The 16,453-nt window shown below is 33.8% G+C and overlaps 1 protein-coding gene across 10 annotated transcripts in view; it reads left to right on the forward strand.

The window, feature by feature from the left end:
* The window catches only part of LOC124949875 (uncharacterized protein CG43427), a 90,650-nt gene that overhangs the window by 71,325 nt on the left and 2,872 nt on the right, over window positions 1-16,453 (forward strand). For 5 of the 10 annotated variants that reach the window (XM_047495650.1, XM_047495646.1, XM_047495647.1 and 2 more), the window contains 12 exons: window positions 2,872-3,020; window positions 4,672-4,860; window positions 5,094-5,381; window positions 5,611-7,020; window positions 7,216-8,052; window positions 11,582-11,626; window positions 13,540-13,857; window positions 14,079-14,309; window positions 14,511-14,872; window positions 15,020-15,557; window positions 15,854-15,910; window positions 16,019-16,389. In XM_047495650.1, coding sequence (XP_047351606.1) covers window positions 2,970-3,020; window positions 4,672-4,860; window positions 5,094-5,381; window positions 5,611-7,020; window positions 7,216-8,052; window positions 11,582-11,626; window positions 13,540-13,857; window positions 14,079-14,309; window positions 14,511-14,872; window positions 15,020-15,557; window positions 15,854-15,910; window positions 16,019-16,389 — 4,697 coding nt within the window. In that variant the 5' untranslated portion in view covers window positions 2,872-2,969. The remainder of the gene's footprint in view (window positions 1-2,871; window positions 3,021-4,671; window positions 4,861-5,093; window positions 5,382-5,610; window positions 7,021-7,215; window positions 8,053-11,581; window positions 11,627-13,539; window positions 13,858-14,078; window positions 14,310-14,510; window positions 14,873-15,019; window positions 15,558-15,853; window positions 15,911-16,018; window positions 16,390-16,453) is intronic. The other 5 variants (XM_047495653.1, XM_047495652.1, XM_047495651.1 and 2 more) reach the window with 4 other exon arrangements.

The raw sequence follows: 16,453 nt of genomic DNA on the forward strand, positions 1-16,453 counted from the left end.
TTTTATTCATTTTTATAATGAAATGTTCTTATAAAACTTTGCGATTGTATGGATCGATGATTTATCGCTCAAAATAACAAGCAGTAATTTAATTAGAGGACATTATTTGATAATAATCGTAAATCAATAAAGCTTGACTTCTAAAGACGGAAAGAAAACAAGAGTATATCTGATAAGGCTCAAATTAAAAAGAAAGAAAGAAAGAAAGGGGAAAAAATGGAAATAATACGATACGCAGTGCAAATTTAAGAACGATCGAAGTTCGAAATCCGCATTGGTTAGATCGACATTGTAATTGTCAGCGTTGTTATTATCGGCTCCACCCATCCTTCTACCATTCAACTTAGAAATTTACAGAGCATGTCGAAATCACGACTCGTCGTTTGTCGTTGAATTTACGGCACCACAATTTTCTCCTAATCACCTGAGGCAAATCGAAATAGTCATTCGAATGAGATCTGTCTTAATAATATAATTTCCATTTAAAATTTATTACTTCGTATTATCTGTTTTTAAAATTATCAATCTGAAAATATATCTCTATTATTTTCTTCGAAATAATCACAACTATTGATAATTTATGACAACAACAAAATTATTAATAAAATATATAAAAAACAAAAAGTGGAAAAAAATCTAAAATATCTGTTATATCGAATGAAAACAAAAAGAAATTCGAAGTCAACGTAATCACTTTCATTCAAAAAAAAAAAAAAAAAAGGAAGAAGGGGTACTACGATAAAAGTGTCCTGTGAAATATATTGAATAGGGGAAAAATGAAACGTACGTCCAGACCAAAAAATCGCCAAACAAATTATTGCCTCTTTCTCTCGACTTTCATTTTGAAAGTTCGAACCATGGAGCTTAGGTGACTTTGATGTCTACAGTGGTCCACGTCCACACGCGTAGAACGCTTAATGAAACGTGTCGTGCGAGCAGCGAGCCGAGCCGCAACATCTGGCGACAAGTGTCACGTCGACGTTATCTCTCGACATATCGAAGCCAGAAAATGTCTCGACCTCGATCCTCAATCGTCGAGTTAAAAGGACACACACGCTGCTTAATTGTCATTGAAACGAACATCATTTATTGATCGTCCTATTAATTTTTTAACTTTTCATTGCAAATAATCGAATGTGTTAAAAAAAACTAATCAAACTGAATTAAATCTGAATTAGAAAAATTATTGGATTATTGGAATTAATTTTTGAAATGTCAAATAATAATTAATTTTAATTGTCATTTTTGTTTATTTATTTATTTCTTTTTTTTTTTTAAAGGGAACAGAATTTCTTCTTCTTTTTCCTTTTTTATTTATGATTAAACAAGATAACAATACATTCTCTGTTTTACAACACAGATAAGTCATTTAAAAAAGTGAATCAAAGCTTTCGCATTTCTATCTTACTTTATAGAGTATACTGTTTTCACAGCTTTCGAAGGGAAGTCTCAGAGAAGACGAATATTGTAGATAAAGTTCTAACGGTTGTTGCTCAAGCAAACATAGTCTTTCCTTTACCACGAAGACATTAGACTTTACTACGTATGCATACAAAGTCAATAATTATTGTCAGACGCAACAATTTCCTATTTAATGATCTTAGAAGAAAACAATTTGGAATGAAACGTTTATTATAAAACTACATTTCTATCTGCTATACGAAAGATTATTTATTTTATTTTTTTTTTTTTTTTTCAATCAATAAATATCTATAATATGTTATTTTAATATGTCAGTAATAGTTGACTTATCCTATATATACATACGTACATATATAAATTGAACATAATCAAAGACGTTTTAATAGTTATCATTCGTTTTTATTATCAAAGAAGTTCTTATCGAGAGAGATCAAAAACGATCGAGAAAAGATATCACGAAATGCACACCTCGTCAGCCTTGAGAACCTTTCAGTCGATTGCTCAGCGAGTTGAAAACGCTCGTCGCTTCCGAAATAGAAAGCTATGGGGCGGATGCGTCTCGCAAACATAAACTGACTGGAATAATATTTGTTCGTCTCGCATGACACACCTCTCTCTCTCACGCACACACACACACACACACATAAACGAATATTCGAGCTTTCCTACGTGTAGGAATGAAAGAAAAGCTCTCGTGGAATGACAGAAAATGCAACACGATCAACTAGTTCGAAAATTCGAACAACCAACGAAATAACGTGAGGGAATATATTGAACTTCCAAGTTATTTATATGCAAATTCAAGAATACACTTTTGAAATTCATTCGATTTCTCGTATTTCGTTCGATGTTCATTAAAATAAATCAATTTCAGAATTAATGAATATTTTCAAAGATATACGTTAATGTGTATTCGTCGTCAATATTGTTTGTTCGTCTTATTGGTAATATATTTGGATCTCAAGAAACTTTGAATACATAATATTTCATCATATTTCAATCATATTAAAATAAATCAAATGCTTAGTTTTATTATACATATTTAAATCTAATTACAATTTAAAGAATTCAAAAAATCGTAATTTTTTTTAATGTAATGTTTATCCTCGACAACAGATTTATAATATAATCGGATTTCAACAAATTTCGCATAGTTATTAATATTATATATATATATTATATAATAGTATTAATACTTCGTATATTGCATTATACAAATATTAATACTTTGCGTAATAATTATATTTCATCATATTTAAAGCATGTAAAAATAAATCAAGTATTTTCGTTTCATTATATAAATTGAATGCAATTGACAATTTATTTGATACAAAGAATTTTAATAAGATATTGATAAATCTGAATATATAAATCCGAATATATAAATGTTAATAATAATCCGTTATCGTTACCTTTTTCTCATTAACACTTCCTGTTTGTCTTTCACAGAGACGAGACATAGGATGGGCTCATCCGTGCGAGCACTCGTTCTACATTGAAGAGGAGGAGTACCGTAAGGGAGAAGGCGAAGGAAGAAGGAAGGAAGGATGCCCGCCTCGCAAACCGCCGCCACTGAGCGGCGAAACGAAAGAGTGATGGTCTGTATTACGTCAAACGTATATGTATATATGTATATGTATAGACGTGTAACCTATATACTACGTCGTTTTAGAAACGATTGCGGTATCTTTCTTACATATATATATATATATACACCCACTGGCGACGCATGTCTTTTAACACGTTTCATTCACGATCATATGAATTCACTAATCTACATCTAATCGTTTCGATTAATCGTATAATTTATCTTGAATTAAAATCATTCATGAATTTTGTTTATATCTTATGAATTTAAAATGTCATTGATAAATATGATAAACATTCGACAATAATTTGTTATAATTTTCGTCCAATTTTTTTTCATAATTTTTACGATAGACACGAAAATTAATTAAGAATAAATATACATATACTTTCTGAGATATATGTTACCTTTGGATCTTACGAATTTGAAATTTTTTTAGTTAATATGATAAACATTGGATAATAATTTGTAATAACATTTATCGAATTTGGTAATATTTAACGCTATAATCAATCGATATACATAATGATTATCTAAGAGAATAAATGTGGATACATTTATTTAAGATGATTTTATGTAATAAATTATTACGTAAAAAGCTTGGCAGTTAATCAATGAGAATTTGTACTTGTTATTCTAGATCACGTAAAATCGAATCAATAATCTAAGATTAAATTTAGCCAGGAGAAACGCGTTACGAGTAAGATTACGGTTATTTTGTCGACTTATAAAGAAGAAATCGAAAGGGGAAACCTTTCTCTTAGATAGATAATCGATGTAAAAACTATCGATTACGATGTTCATGCTCGAAAGGACGAACTGCCAGCGTGATTCCGCTTCCGTTTAGACAACGAACTTTAAACTTCGTTCAAACGTTATTTTCGATCATATTATATACTTTTATTCCTTCACGTATATAGGGAGAGACTGGAAAGTGCAAGTGAACGACCAAAGTGCATACAATTCTTATCTCCTACCTCTTTTCTTTCATGCCGTTAGAGTTTTTCGCCCAAAGTATGACGTTAGTCGCATTAGCGGAATGGCTTATGCAATCGGCATACAATGTATAAGCAGTCTACATGTTTTAAATCGTATCCTGCTTCGAATGACCTCTGTGTATGGCTTCTGTCTTATACAAGGTGTTTCGAAAATATTGAAGCAAATTAAGTTGAATATTAAAAATACGTGAAAAAAATTAACGATGAATAATTTTTTTTTTTTTTTTTTTTTTTTTTTAATTTAAAATCATAAAATATTATAAAAGTATTCTAAATAAAACAAACGAGACGCTTTGTGAATGTTTACAATATATAAAATACTAATATTATCAGAAAATATGATGTTTGGATCAATTTAATTTTAGATACACATTTGGAAGTCAAACAAGAAAATCTCAAAAGAATTTAGTATGTACATGTACATTGATTTAATAAAAAAAGGACAGGAAACGGATGTGAAAGCGAAGCGATAGTTTTTCGATTAACCAATTTATGTTCTCTGACATACCTTTTCGACAAGCAAAACGAACGGTACCTGCATTGTTACGCGTATTACGGTCGTTAAACAGTCTCGTTAGAAAATAACATAGACGATCGATCGATCTAAGTTTACTATTATATAAAGAAAAAAAATATATATATGTATTAATCAATTGATTACAGATCGCACATGAACCACCAAAATTGAAAACAACTTTAAAAATACCACCGAAACAAGCGACCAATCCTCTTCAATTTGTCAAAGTTGGACCATGTTCTTTGTATCGTACGGCACAAGAACAATTGCAGAAAGTGCAAGAAGTCAAGAAGATTAAACAGGAAGTTCGAGATGATCCGGAAGATTGGCAATCGGTAAGAATTTCGAAATAAATCAATAAATAATGATAAACAAATATGCTTATCGATATATAATTAACAAATATATCAACATAAGAACGACATGGACGACACAAAAAGTACTTATATCTAATTATATATAATGATATTTAATTTATTAGATAATATGTAAAATCTTTAATCCTTATTTAATCGCTTATATAATGTAAAATATAATATAATAATAAAAAATGAATGTTGTACTATAGAATCTAGACAATTGGAAGAGCAGTCGAAGGAAGCGCCAAGAACACATAATCGAGCGAGTGGTAGAGGTTAAAAAACTAGAACTCGAAGAACACGATAGACAACGACGTCGAAGTAAAACCTTCTCGGAAATGATGGAAGAGCGAGGTAACAGAGGTCGGAAATTGAGTATTAGTCTGGCCATGTATCACGAAGAGGATGCAAACGATTTAAGCGACCTTGGAATCGGTACCAGTAGTGGCAAAAGTTCAGTCAGTGGTGATACTCACGACGATGCTCACAGTGTTCTCGTAAGTATTTCAATTATTTCAATTGAATTTATTACGTTAAATATTTAGCATATAAATCATAATATTTAATTAAATTATATTGAATATAAATATAAGTTTCAAGATGAACGATCGTTGATATTAAATAAATAAAAGATTACTCGTAATTTTGTTAAATAAATCAGAATTTTTAGGAATGAAATTCTTAAGAAATATTCGATCGTTTATCTTTTCTTTTTTTTTTTTTCAGAGCGACAGAGACAGTGAAATTGAAAAGAACCACTCGGATGTTGACAATGTGACCGGTGATGCCGGTGACAATGTAAACAATAACGCAACTAGATCGTCGACGGCAATAACAACGACGACGACAACGACGACAGCGACGAGTGCAACGAAGAAACCATTCGGCAATGGCTTTCATGGCAATCATAATCACAATCAGGAATACGATTCGGCGACCACGGCAACTGCGAGTTCGCCTGAGCCAGAGGAATACACGTACGAAGGTGCAATTCGTGGCTATGTTTCAAGAGTTTCACAAAATATACCAAGGAGATCTTTGGTAGGTTTAGATGCAAAACTGGACAGCGCTAAATCATCGACGAATGGATCGAAGGCGAGCTTGAACGAGGAGAGCAAAGGTACGACGACATCTGTGGTGAAGGTCGACATCCTTAAGAGGCGAGAAATCTTTGAAAAGGCATCACAGAAGAGTTCCGACCAAAAAGCTAACAACAGGCTCTCCGGTGACTTCACCGGCACGAAGTCGATTAAGGAGAGACTGTCGAATCTGGAGAAGCAAAAGCTCGAAGCAGAAAACAACGAAAAGATATCAAATAAGGCACTTAACAGACTATCCGGTGATATGAGTTCTATTAGAGAGAGGCTGTCTCATTTGGAGAAACAAGCGATAGAACGAGAGAGCAAAACTACCTCTGGGAATCATAAGGTCAGCTCCGAGGAATTAGAAAGCGTTCGACCACTTCGAGAAAGGCTTTCGACTTTAGAAAAATATAGCAGCAGCGATGAATCCTCAGCACCAACTACGATACATGAATCTAGACATAACGGTGAACTTACTGCTAGGACAATCAAGGATCGTTTAAATGCTTTAGACGCAATTAGAAGCAAGGAATCTGCGGAGAAGAGAGCATCGATTGGTAAACACTCTCTATGCTTCAGAGATCAAGAAAATAGGATCGATACTTCGACGCCTAGCGAGAGAAGCTCTTCACCAGATTCGGAATATCGAGCACCAAGAGCAGCCTTTCATAGAAGTCTCGACTCACTTGATGCCGATGCTTCAAGTGGCCCGGACACCTTCGAACGTGTTCAAAGTCTTGAGGAATTCGACTATGGCCGACGTTATCCAGCCTCCTCTTCTTCAGCCGAACTTCTCAACGACACCGATCGTGAAGATTCTGGCATTCACACGGCTGACGTTAGCTGCTCGGTTAGCCAAGCCGATGAACCAGTCGACGAAGAGATCGTACACGCTAGCACGATCGTTGAGGAGAAGCCAGAGGATCTTCGAACGATCGAGGCTACTTCTTGTTCCTCTTCATCCGTTCAAGAGAAGATCACGACGAAGTCGAGCACCGTTGCGAACGAGTCTACGACGACTGTCGCCAATCAGCAGGAAGCAGTAGCAACGAAGGTAGGATTATGCTTTTACGACGTTATCGCATTCGAGCTTATAGTTCTATTTATTGTTTAAATTCAAGAGATGCAAATATCGGCCATGGTTCTTTCTATCACATGTAAATTAATAACTGTGCATCTATTTTTTTTTCCATTGTTTTTGGGATATGGTTATCGGTACAATCTGGTGTATAAATCTTTAATTCCTTAGGATACTGCTGAAACTTCTTCTGGGGAACGGTCGACTAACAAATCATGCCCGCATATGCAAGTAGAAGTTAATACTAACTCTAATACACTACCCACGACGAATCGTCTGATTGTCTATCAAAATCCCAGAGTACCTCCACGAAGAACACCACCCGAAACACTTCCCAAACCAAAGCTACCACTTTTCAAGGATCCTATAGATCCTATTAACAACAAAGAAACTTTACCTACTTCCAAAGATACTGAAGATAAAAACTCCTCCTCTCCTCTTTCCATTGAAGAAAGTCCTTCGAATACTTCATCGACATCAACACCTTCGATCCTTCCTCCAGAATCATCTATCAATAACATCAACACTACCTGTCAAAATCAAGACACTTCAAAAACAACAAGAGCAGTCTCAAAAATCCCAACACCACTTCCTCGTAAAACAGTCCCTGCAAAATCATCACCAACTAGTTCGGTATCCTCTGCTAGCCCACCAACATCACCATCTTCTCCCAAACTCCAATCGTCATCGTCGAAGACACGAACATCATCTAACCAGAGTCCTAAAGCTTCGGAAATTCCTCTTCCTGTAAATTCTAATTCACCATCAAAATTATCATCACCATCTTTCCCATCCACTTCTTCATACAACACATCCTCACCTACATCCAGCACGGATCACCAATCAACGTTTGGCGAGGATACAATAATGGCTGAAAAACGACGAACTGTGGTGGAGGTTTGCGAAAAGGTGGTGGTACCGCAAGGAAAGATACCTGGGACACCATCAGTCACACCATTCATCACGGTGGATCGCGTTAACGAGAAGCAGAACTCAGCCACGGCCGAGGTTAGGATCGAACAGCGACGTAGCAACGCTTTGAGAAAGTCCTAAGATAAATATTGTCAGCCAGTGCTCCTAATTTTCTTTCTTTCGGCTATTTTCGATTAGTAGCACGGACTTTCTCTCTCTCTCTCTCTCTCTCTCTCTCTCTCTCTTCTTTCTCTATTTTTTTTCTTTTTTTCTTTCTTTTTTTTTTCTTTCTTTTTTCTTTCTTTTTTTCTTTCTTTCTGTTTCTTTCTATCTCTCTGTACTTCGCTAAAAACTAGTTCTCCAATACCATACGAAACGAAACCTATAATGTACATATATTCTATTTCTATTTGATTATATTTGAAAAAATACGTAAAATATATATTTATTACTATTGCTAAATGAAATAATTTCTTTTCTTTTTTCCATAAAAATTTTCATACAAAATAGCAGGTATTTTATATGAAAGATTTTGTTCTCTTTAAATAAATGAATTCAAAATTATTCCATAATAAATTAATTATTTACTCTCTATTTATATATACTCATATACATGTATTTAACATATATCATGGACTTAAATAATACGTCGAATATATATGTAGATTTGATATGATTTACTAATATATACCTATTATCATAAACATATATTATATATATGTACAGAGTCAGTCAATAATTCGAAAAAATATTTCCTGACGAAATATTCAATATAATGAACTTCAAAAGAAGTGAACACATTTCTTATATCGTATTAAATAATTCTATTAATATTATCATAATTATTCACAAACGCATGTTAATCACGTATACATTTAAAAATTCAAATATATGTACAACGTATATACTTGTTTCGTATGGGACATGCTAATATTCGCGATTAGAATTTTGTATATAAATTGGGAAGCCCGGTGGAAGAAGATAAACGTGATCGACGAAAATTTTAATCTTTACCTTTTTCGGAGAGGAACTTATGATATTGTTATAAATCTCGGTGGCAACTACAAAGAGAATTATTTCTTTTTTTATTAAATTCTTTATCTCACTTTCTCTCTCTCTCTCTCTCTCTCTCTCTCTCTCTCTCTCTCTCTCTCTCTCTCTCTCTTTTTCTCTCTCTCTCTCTTTTTCTCTCTGTAAAATCTTCGTCTTCCATGTCAAAAGTAATTTGGCTTTTACATATGGTAAATGCACATCGATCGAACGCAATGAGAGTTGACGACTTGAAAATTTTAACCGGTACTTATCTCCATGTATCCGGTAGCCAGTTTCTTCTGCCTATCGCTTCCCTCTAACGTATTTATTAGTCATCCATTACGCGTACATACTTCGTGAGAAGCGTAAAAGGGTACGAGATACCCATTAATTAAAATAAACGATGTATATAGAAATATGCGATGCGAGAGCGAGAACGTTAAAAAAAGCGTTGATTAACAAAAAAAAAAAAAAATATCACAGTTAGAACTAGTTCAGATAGTTCGGAAAATATACATACATACGTACATAAGCACGTATGTACATATATACGTATTATATCCGCTCGAATAATCATGACGTACTCTCTCTTTTTCTATCTATCTATCTATCTATCTATCTATCTATCTAACTATCTATCTATCTATCTATCTTTCTATATATTTTCACCAGCCATGCCTTTTATATAGGCTGAAAATAAAAAAATACGAGAATGCGAAGACATATGAATTTTTTTGTAAATTCTTAGATACGAAAAAGTGATTAGATGATTTAAAAATGAAAGATATAAATAGGGAAGAAAAAAAATTTTATTTAACAATGTTTTTCTTTTATTTTTGATTGAAAAACTACATTCGAGCTTTTTAATTGGACATTTTTCATCCTATTCATTCGTTGAATTTATTTCATTAATTATTTTTATACACCTTTTACGTATTACATATTCATGTTCAAAAGATATATTTATTAGGTATTTTGTTTCTCTTATAACTCGAAACGTGAACGAATCGATGAACAAGGCCTATTTGCTATCATTTTCTTTTCTTTTCATTTCATTTTTTTCATTTCTTTTTTTTCTTTTTTTTTCTTTATTTTCTTTATTTTCCTTTATCTTTTTGATAACACTGAACGGACAGAAAAAGCGAGAAAATAAGCGTCGATGGACGAATACATACATAATTACATAAATCTTCGAAGAACGTTACTGTACGATGTAAGAACTTTTACCTTAGATTAACTTGTAATCGTTGTATACCGACTTTTAACACGATCTGTCGAAACACACTTGGCACGTAGTAGTGGGTAATGTAAGTATTTACGTTGAATTGTAGCAATTTGTGGGAGAAGTATAATTCACGAAAATATAAGTCATATTTGGGCAGTGATAAAAAAAAAAAAAAAACGAAAAAAAATAGACAAAAAAAATGAAACATAGACCAATCGTCTTTCATAATTTTTATGATCGATTAACGACAGCCGAGGTTCTTCCCCCCTTTTCAAAGAGAGGACACTTGACTCGATCGGCTTGACATTTCTCTCGACTCAAATCAAGATCATTAATTGGACATATTCGTCAAATAAATCCGATCGTTTCTGCATTCCGTGATTGATTCTCCTCGATCAAACGAATATTTAATAATTAGAAAATGTTTATTGGATCAGATAAATCAAAATTGGTTTCTAAATTCTTCAACAGCCAAGTAGTAAAGTGTCGTCTTAAAAAATGAATGAATTAAATTTTCTTTTTCATTTTTAAAATCATTTTTATGTTCAATCTTTAGATCGTATGTACAATCATAACATTAAAAGTCCCATCGTTCCTTCTTTATTCCTCGATTGGTACACAGACAAAACCGAATATTCCATCTCTCTCTCTCTCTCTCTCTCTCTCTCCTCTCTCTCTCTTTCTTTCTTTCTTTCTTCCTTTCACTCTATTTCTCTTTCTTTCTTTCTCTTTCGTATGCATACGTACACACAAAGCATTCATCATCGTCAGTCGCAAATTCAATACGTGCACGCACCGAGTACGGTCAAAGTGTGGCGTCCTCGTGACATCGGAATCAGAGGTCATGCCACGTCACGACTTCTTATTATTTAAGACAGTGGTTTTCAAACTTTTTAAAGTGGATACTCTATTTTCACGAAATCATAGAAATCAGTCTCTGAAGAAAAATATTAAATTAAACTGTTAATCTTATTTTTCTTTAAAATTTCGATAATTTAGGATTTATTAATTATTATAATATTTTAAATAGACGCAAAAAAGTTGTTCTTGAAAAAAAAAAGAAAAAAAAATATATTAACAATGATTAATATGCGCTCTATCTATAGGAAGTAAAGACTTTATAGTTTGAAAACCACTGATTTGAAAGAGATTATAAAGAAGTGAGCCGAACGATGATCATCTCCATTCGCCGAGCGAATTCCATGACACGATCTCTATTCTCCCTTACCCCGTTCATTTTTCTTTCATTTTTCTTTCTTTTTTTTTCTTCCTTTATCGATCTTCTTCTTCTTCTTCTACTTCTTCTTCTTCTCCTTCCTCGCCGGATCGATGTCATCGGCGTGCTGTATAATCGTTCCTCCTACGAAGCTGTGTAGTCTCCTCGTAAGCTTGGGTAAACTCGCGAAACTCGAGGTAAGGTGGTGTTTTTCATTGCTTCTTCAGCTTTTTTGCCATCAGCTCACACTTAATCTTCCTCACTTTAATCTCTTGTATCAGTTTTAATTCATTTTTCTGTTTCTTCTTTTTCTCCTTTTTTTCTTTTTTCTTTCCTTTCTTTTCCTTTCTTTTCTTTTCTTTTTTTATTCCCTCAGACCAGGTCGATAAAATAGTAGCCTGCACTTTCATTTCGTAACTTTTCACTACCCTTCGAAAATATAAAGCATGGCATTGACGATCATCACCATCATAGCTACCCTTTCGTGATTCGTTCTTTCTCGTTGCTTTTTCTTACAAAGTTTCTGATATACCTCCCTGGAATGTGAAACGCTTCTTATGAATTCTTTCACGCCTTTCGAGGACTCGACGGGAAGAATATTTTCCTCGCTATCTCTCTGTTTACTGCCTAGTAGAAGATAGTGGTCCAGATAGACATGGACGATTTGATGAATTTTTTTCCACACTGATCATTATTCACCTATTTTCTTCTAATAAATCGAAGTCAAATATTGATCATTAATCGAATCATGATTAAAATTCAATATTTATCAAGTCGAATTATTAATGTAAATAATCTCAATTACTTTATTAATCGATTATTAAAATAATCAAGAAAATGTTCGACGTGAAATAAAAACTGAAAAATATCGATCGTACGAGAAGTTGGAGATAAGAAAACTCGGGATAACAATTACAATACTACAAAAAAAAGAACGGAATGACTCGAAGACACTTCGAAGATAATAATATTCTTATCTATGAGTGGACTCTCGAATTCTTTTGAATAGATTAAATGAATAACGTTTGTTTAGAATTCTCTTAAGATGACAAAGAAATATGCGCGAATTACCAATTATACATCTATCATCAAATTCGAATTATTTTTGAATAGCTTTTGTTGAAATTCGTTTACAATTACAGTTGCAAGAATAAAGATTAGATTAGATCTCTTATCATGATGGTCGAAAGACCTTATCTATCGTTTCGTTACTGTGTTAACGCAGTAGTTGTTAGAATACTGTTCTCTCATATACCTGCTCAATTGCTGATGCAATTTGTAAAAATTTTTAATCGTAAAGAAAAAAAATCATTTTTTATTTAATTTTTCATGTGCATGTGTATTATTTCGTGTAAGTAAAGCATCTAATTCGAACTAACAAATTCATTTTTTCCAAATTAACAATCGGATCTGGCTTTGATACGTAGGACATATGTGTAGTTACTAACAAGTCGCACGACAAATTTTGCAACAATCGATCAAATATTATATGTATGTATATACGTACACATATATATAGATATATATATGTATATGTATGTATATATATAAAATATATATACATATATGTATAAGAGTCGAATTGGAAACGAACGAATTACCACAACAAATTCGACATGATCTTTCATCCGCGACCAATGTTACCTGTAAATCAGTGTTTCTCAAGTCTGAATAAATTTACAAAGTTTTGATACATTTACCAATTACATATAAATGTCAACAAATTAGTGAACGATCGAACGGAAACATACGATCTGCTAATTATTGATTACTCTAATTCCTATCGTTCGTTTTCGAAGCAGAAATACATGTACTCCAAATAGGAAAAAAAGAAAAAATTAAAAAAAAATAATTTCGAAAGACATAGTAATCGAATTAAAGCAATCATTAAAATCTTGCACGTTCTTCTTATATCATACTGAAACGAATTAAGGTAATAATAAATAAATGACGTTTGAGAAACTCTGCCTCTCAAGTAGAGTCCACTCCAGCGTGTTGTTGATTTGCATAGAATGTAGCGTTGCAAAATTCGTATAGTGCGCGAGAGAAGCACGGATTCGTCCGTTCTATATAATAGATATCGCCTCAACATCCAACCGCGTTTCAACAGGAACCAATCTTCATGGATAAAGAGGACGAAGAGAAGAAGGCTGAAACGATTTGCCAGACAACAAACAGTAGTACTACGATGCCAGATCGTGAAGAGCGAGAACATATCGAGATATCAATGAATACAAAACTCGAAACAACGATGACAACTACAACGAAGAATTCTGGCGAAGAAATGATAGTAGATACACCTGATTCACCTGCTTCGCCAATACCAATGATTCTTGGATTTGAAAGACCAACATCCTTGACTTTCAACGAAACAGAAACCTCTAATATCAATACTATTAATTGTCTCAGTCCAGTCTCACCTCAACAGGTAATGAATTAAACTATTAAATTTATTGGAATAAATTTTTATTTGTTTAATTCAATATTCTTTCTTTCTTTTTCTTTCTTTTTTTTTCTTTTTTTTTAATTATTTCTATTGTAATGCATCATGGAAAAAAAGATTAACCATAGATAGTTCGATATCAAAAAGTAAAATTTTTATTATATAATTATAGTATGATTATTTATAATATTATAAATGTATTTCAGTTTTTGCCGTTGAGCCTGTCGAACGACGAAGAAATAATGACTGGTCTAGCTTTTCCTTTGGGCCCACCGACGACTATCGAGCCACCCAAAGAAAAGCCACCACCACCTCCCATTGATGATATAAGTGACGAAGAAGCTCCACCAGTGGAACCCCTTAAGAGATTGAATTCCACTCGAAGAATCAAGAAGGAATTGCGAACGAGACGGTCGGATTTTCTTGGAATAGAAGGGGTATGTTCAGATTTCTCAGTATTATTAACATAACAAGTTACAATATTTGTACTACTTAAAAATTATTCTTTTATTTTATTTATTTACTATTAATATTACGATTTATAAAATACATATATTACACACAAACACACCTACAGGCGTGTGCGACACGCGATCGAATTAATGAAAATTGAATAAAAAAAAAATAAAAAAAACTAGGTTAACGACGATGACTTGGAAAGAGAGTTAACGTTAATGAAGCCACCAGACATGGCAGCAATTCTCGCTGAAGAGAGACGTATCGAACAGCTGCATCGTCGTTCTTACGACACCGACAGTAATTACGAGCAAGATTCAAGCCATGAGAGGGATTCCGGAGTTGAACTGGGACACGTTGAAGACTGGACGAAACAACCTGTCAGCCCTGATATGTCGCAGCACAGTCGACAGAGTAGCGAACCTTTTGGCGCCAGTGTGACCTCATCGGAGGAAGATGAGATAACGAAGAAGGAGCGAGAAATCATCGAAGTATTAGAAAAAGAAGAACAATGGCGATATGGGAACAATCACGAGCAGAATAGGTACTTTTTATTCCTTTTATTTTACTCATCAAAAAACTTATTAAAAAAATTATAAACTCAACAAAATTTATTTACATATTTGTTGTATTTTGCATCAATGTACCAATTGGTCTCTTTCTCTCTCTCTCTCTCCCTTTTATATAATAGCGATTTAGGAGAAAAATTAGCTCACAAATTGCGTGAACTCGAAGAAGAAAAGATGCAATTAGAACGAGAAAGAGCGCAGGAAGTCGTATTACGTAGACAGGAAGAGAATTTGCGGAAAAACGAGGACAACGTACGCAAACAGGAAGAGACTTTACGTAAACAGCAGCAGCAGCAACAACAACAACAACAACAACAACAACAACAACAACAACAACAGCAGCAGCAGCAGCAGCAACAGCAACAACAACAACAGCAACAACAGCAGCAGCAACAGCAACATTTACCTTATCATCTTCATCACCATCATCACCATAGTCATCATCATCAAGAGTATGAAGCGAGACAACAGGAAGTTGCACGTATCGAGATAGAAACGAAACGTGTCGAGGCTACACGGCAGGAAGAGGAACGTCGGATTCAAGCGGAACAGTTGAGAATTCAAAGCGAGATCGAAGAGAAGGAAAGAAGAGCAGCTGATGCTCGAAGAAAGGAGGAGATACGAATAAGAGCTATGGAAAATCAAATTCGTGAGCAAGAGGTGAGAAACGCATGTGTTGATAAGAAGATATACGAGTAAAATGTTCCTTAAGACTCTTTTATATCTGCACGTTAGTTGCTTAAAGTAGTACAAAATTAAGAAAAAAATATTTCCTTAGCTTGTTCGTTCGTGCTTTTGAGATTTCTACTAATGCACACACTTATGTGTGTATGTGTATATATATATGCACACGAATCTCTATAGAAATTAGTCGATTATTTCGTAGACGTTTTATTAGCATGCCGTTTTGTGACTCTACGATCACTGACAATAGCATTATTCCTACTTATTCACAGAACAAGATATTGGTTGGTGCTGGGTTGAGCAACCACGAAGATGAATTTGCTTCTGGGGTAAGGGATTAGCACTAATACTATCATCATATTTCTATTCCCTTTTATTCTTTAAATTAGTCGAAAGACGAGACTTTATTCGCAATAATCCGCTTTCTTCACTGATAGGGTTCAGTAGGATTTAGAAATGAAACTTCTTACTCTTCGTTCGTTCAGGAAGTGCTACGAGTCGAGAGGGAACTACTACAGTTGGAACAAGAGGAGTTGAAGAGGCAAAGAAACAATCTTGCTTATCGCGAACAAAAGCAACTCAAACTGGCGGAACAATTACAGGAACAGTGGAAATCCCTACAAGACGTTGCTCATGGTTCATCTAACATTGCCCAACAATACAAGCATCAGCCAGCCGTAAATTATAGATCATCTATGCCAAATCTTCAACTACAGGATGCTCAAAGGAGACGACCACCTCCTCCTCCAATACCACCTGCTAAACCATTACGTCACATCGAACAAAGACAAAGGGACGTGACCATCAGGTAAATAAATTTCCTCGATTCGCATAAAAATTGTCAACTCTTTTGTAAATCATTGTACAAGGAA

Source organism: Vespa velutina, chromosome 6, assembly GCF_912470025.1.
Source record: "Vespa velutina chromosome 6, iVesVel2.1, whole genome shotgun sequence".
Classification (NCBI taxonomy): Eukaryota; Metazoa; Arthropoda; class Insecta; order Hymenoptera; family Vespidae; genus Vespa; species Vespa velutina.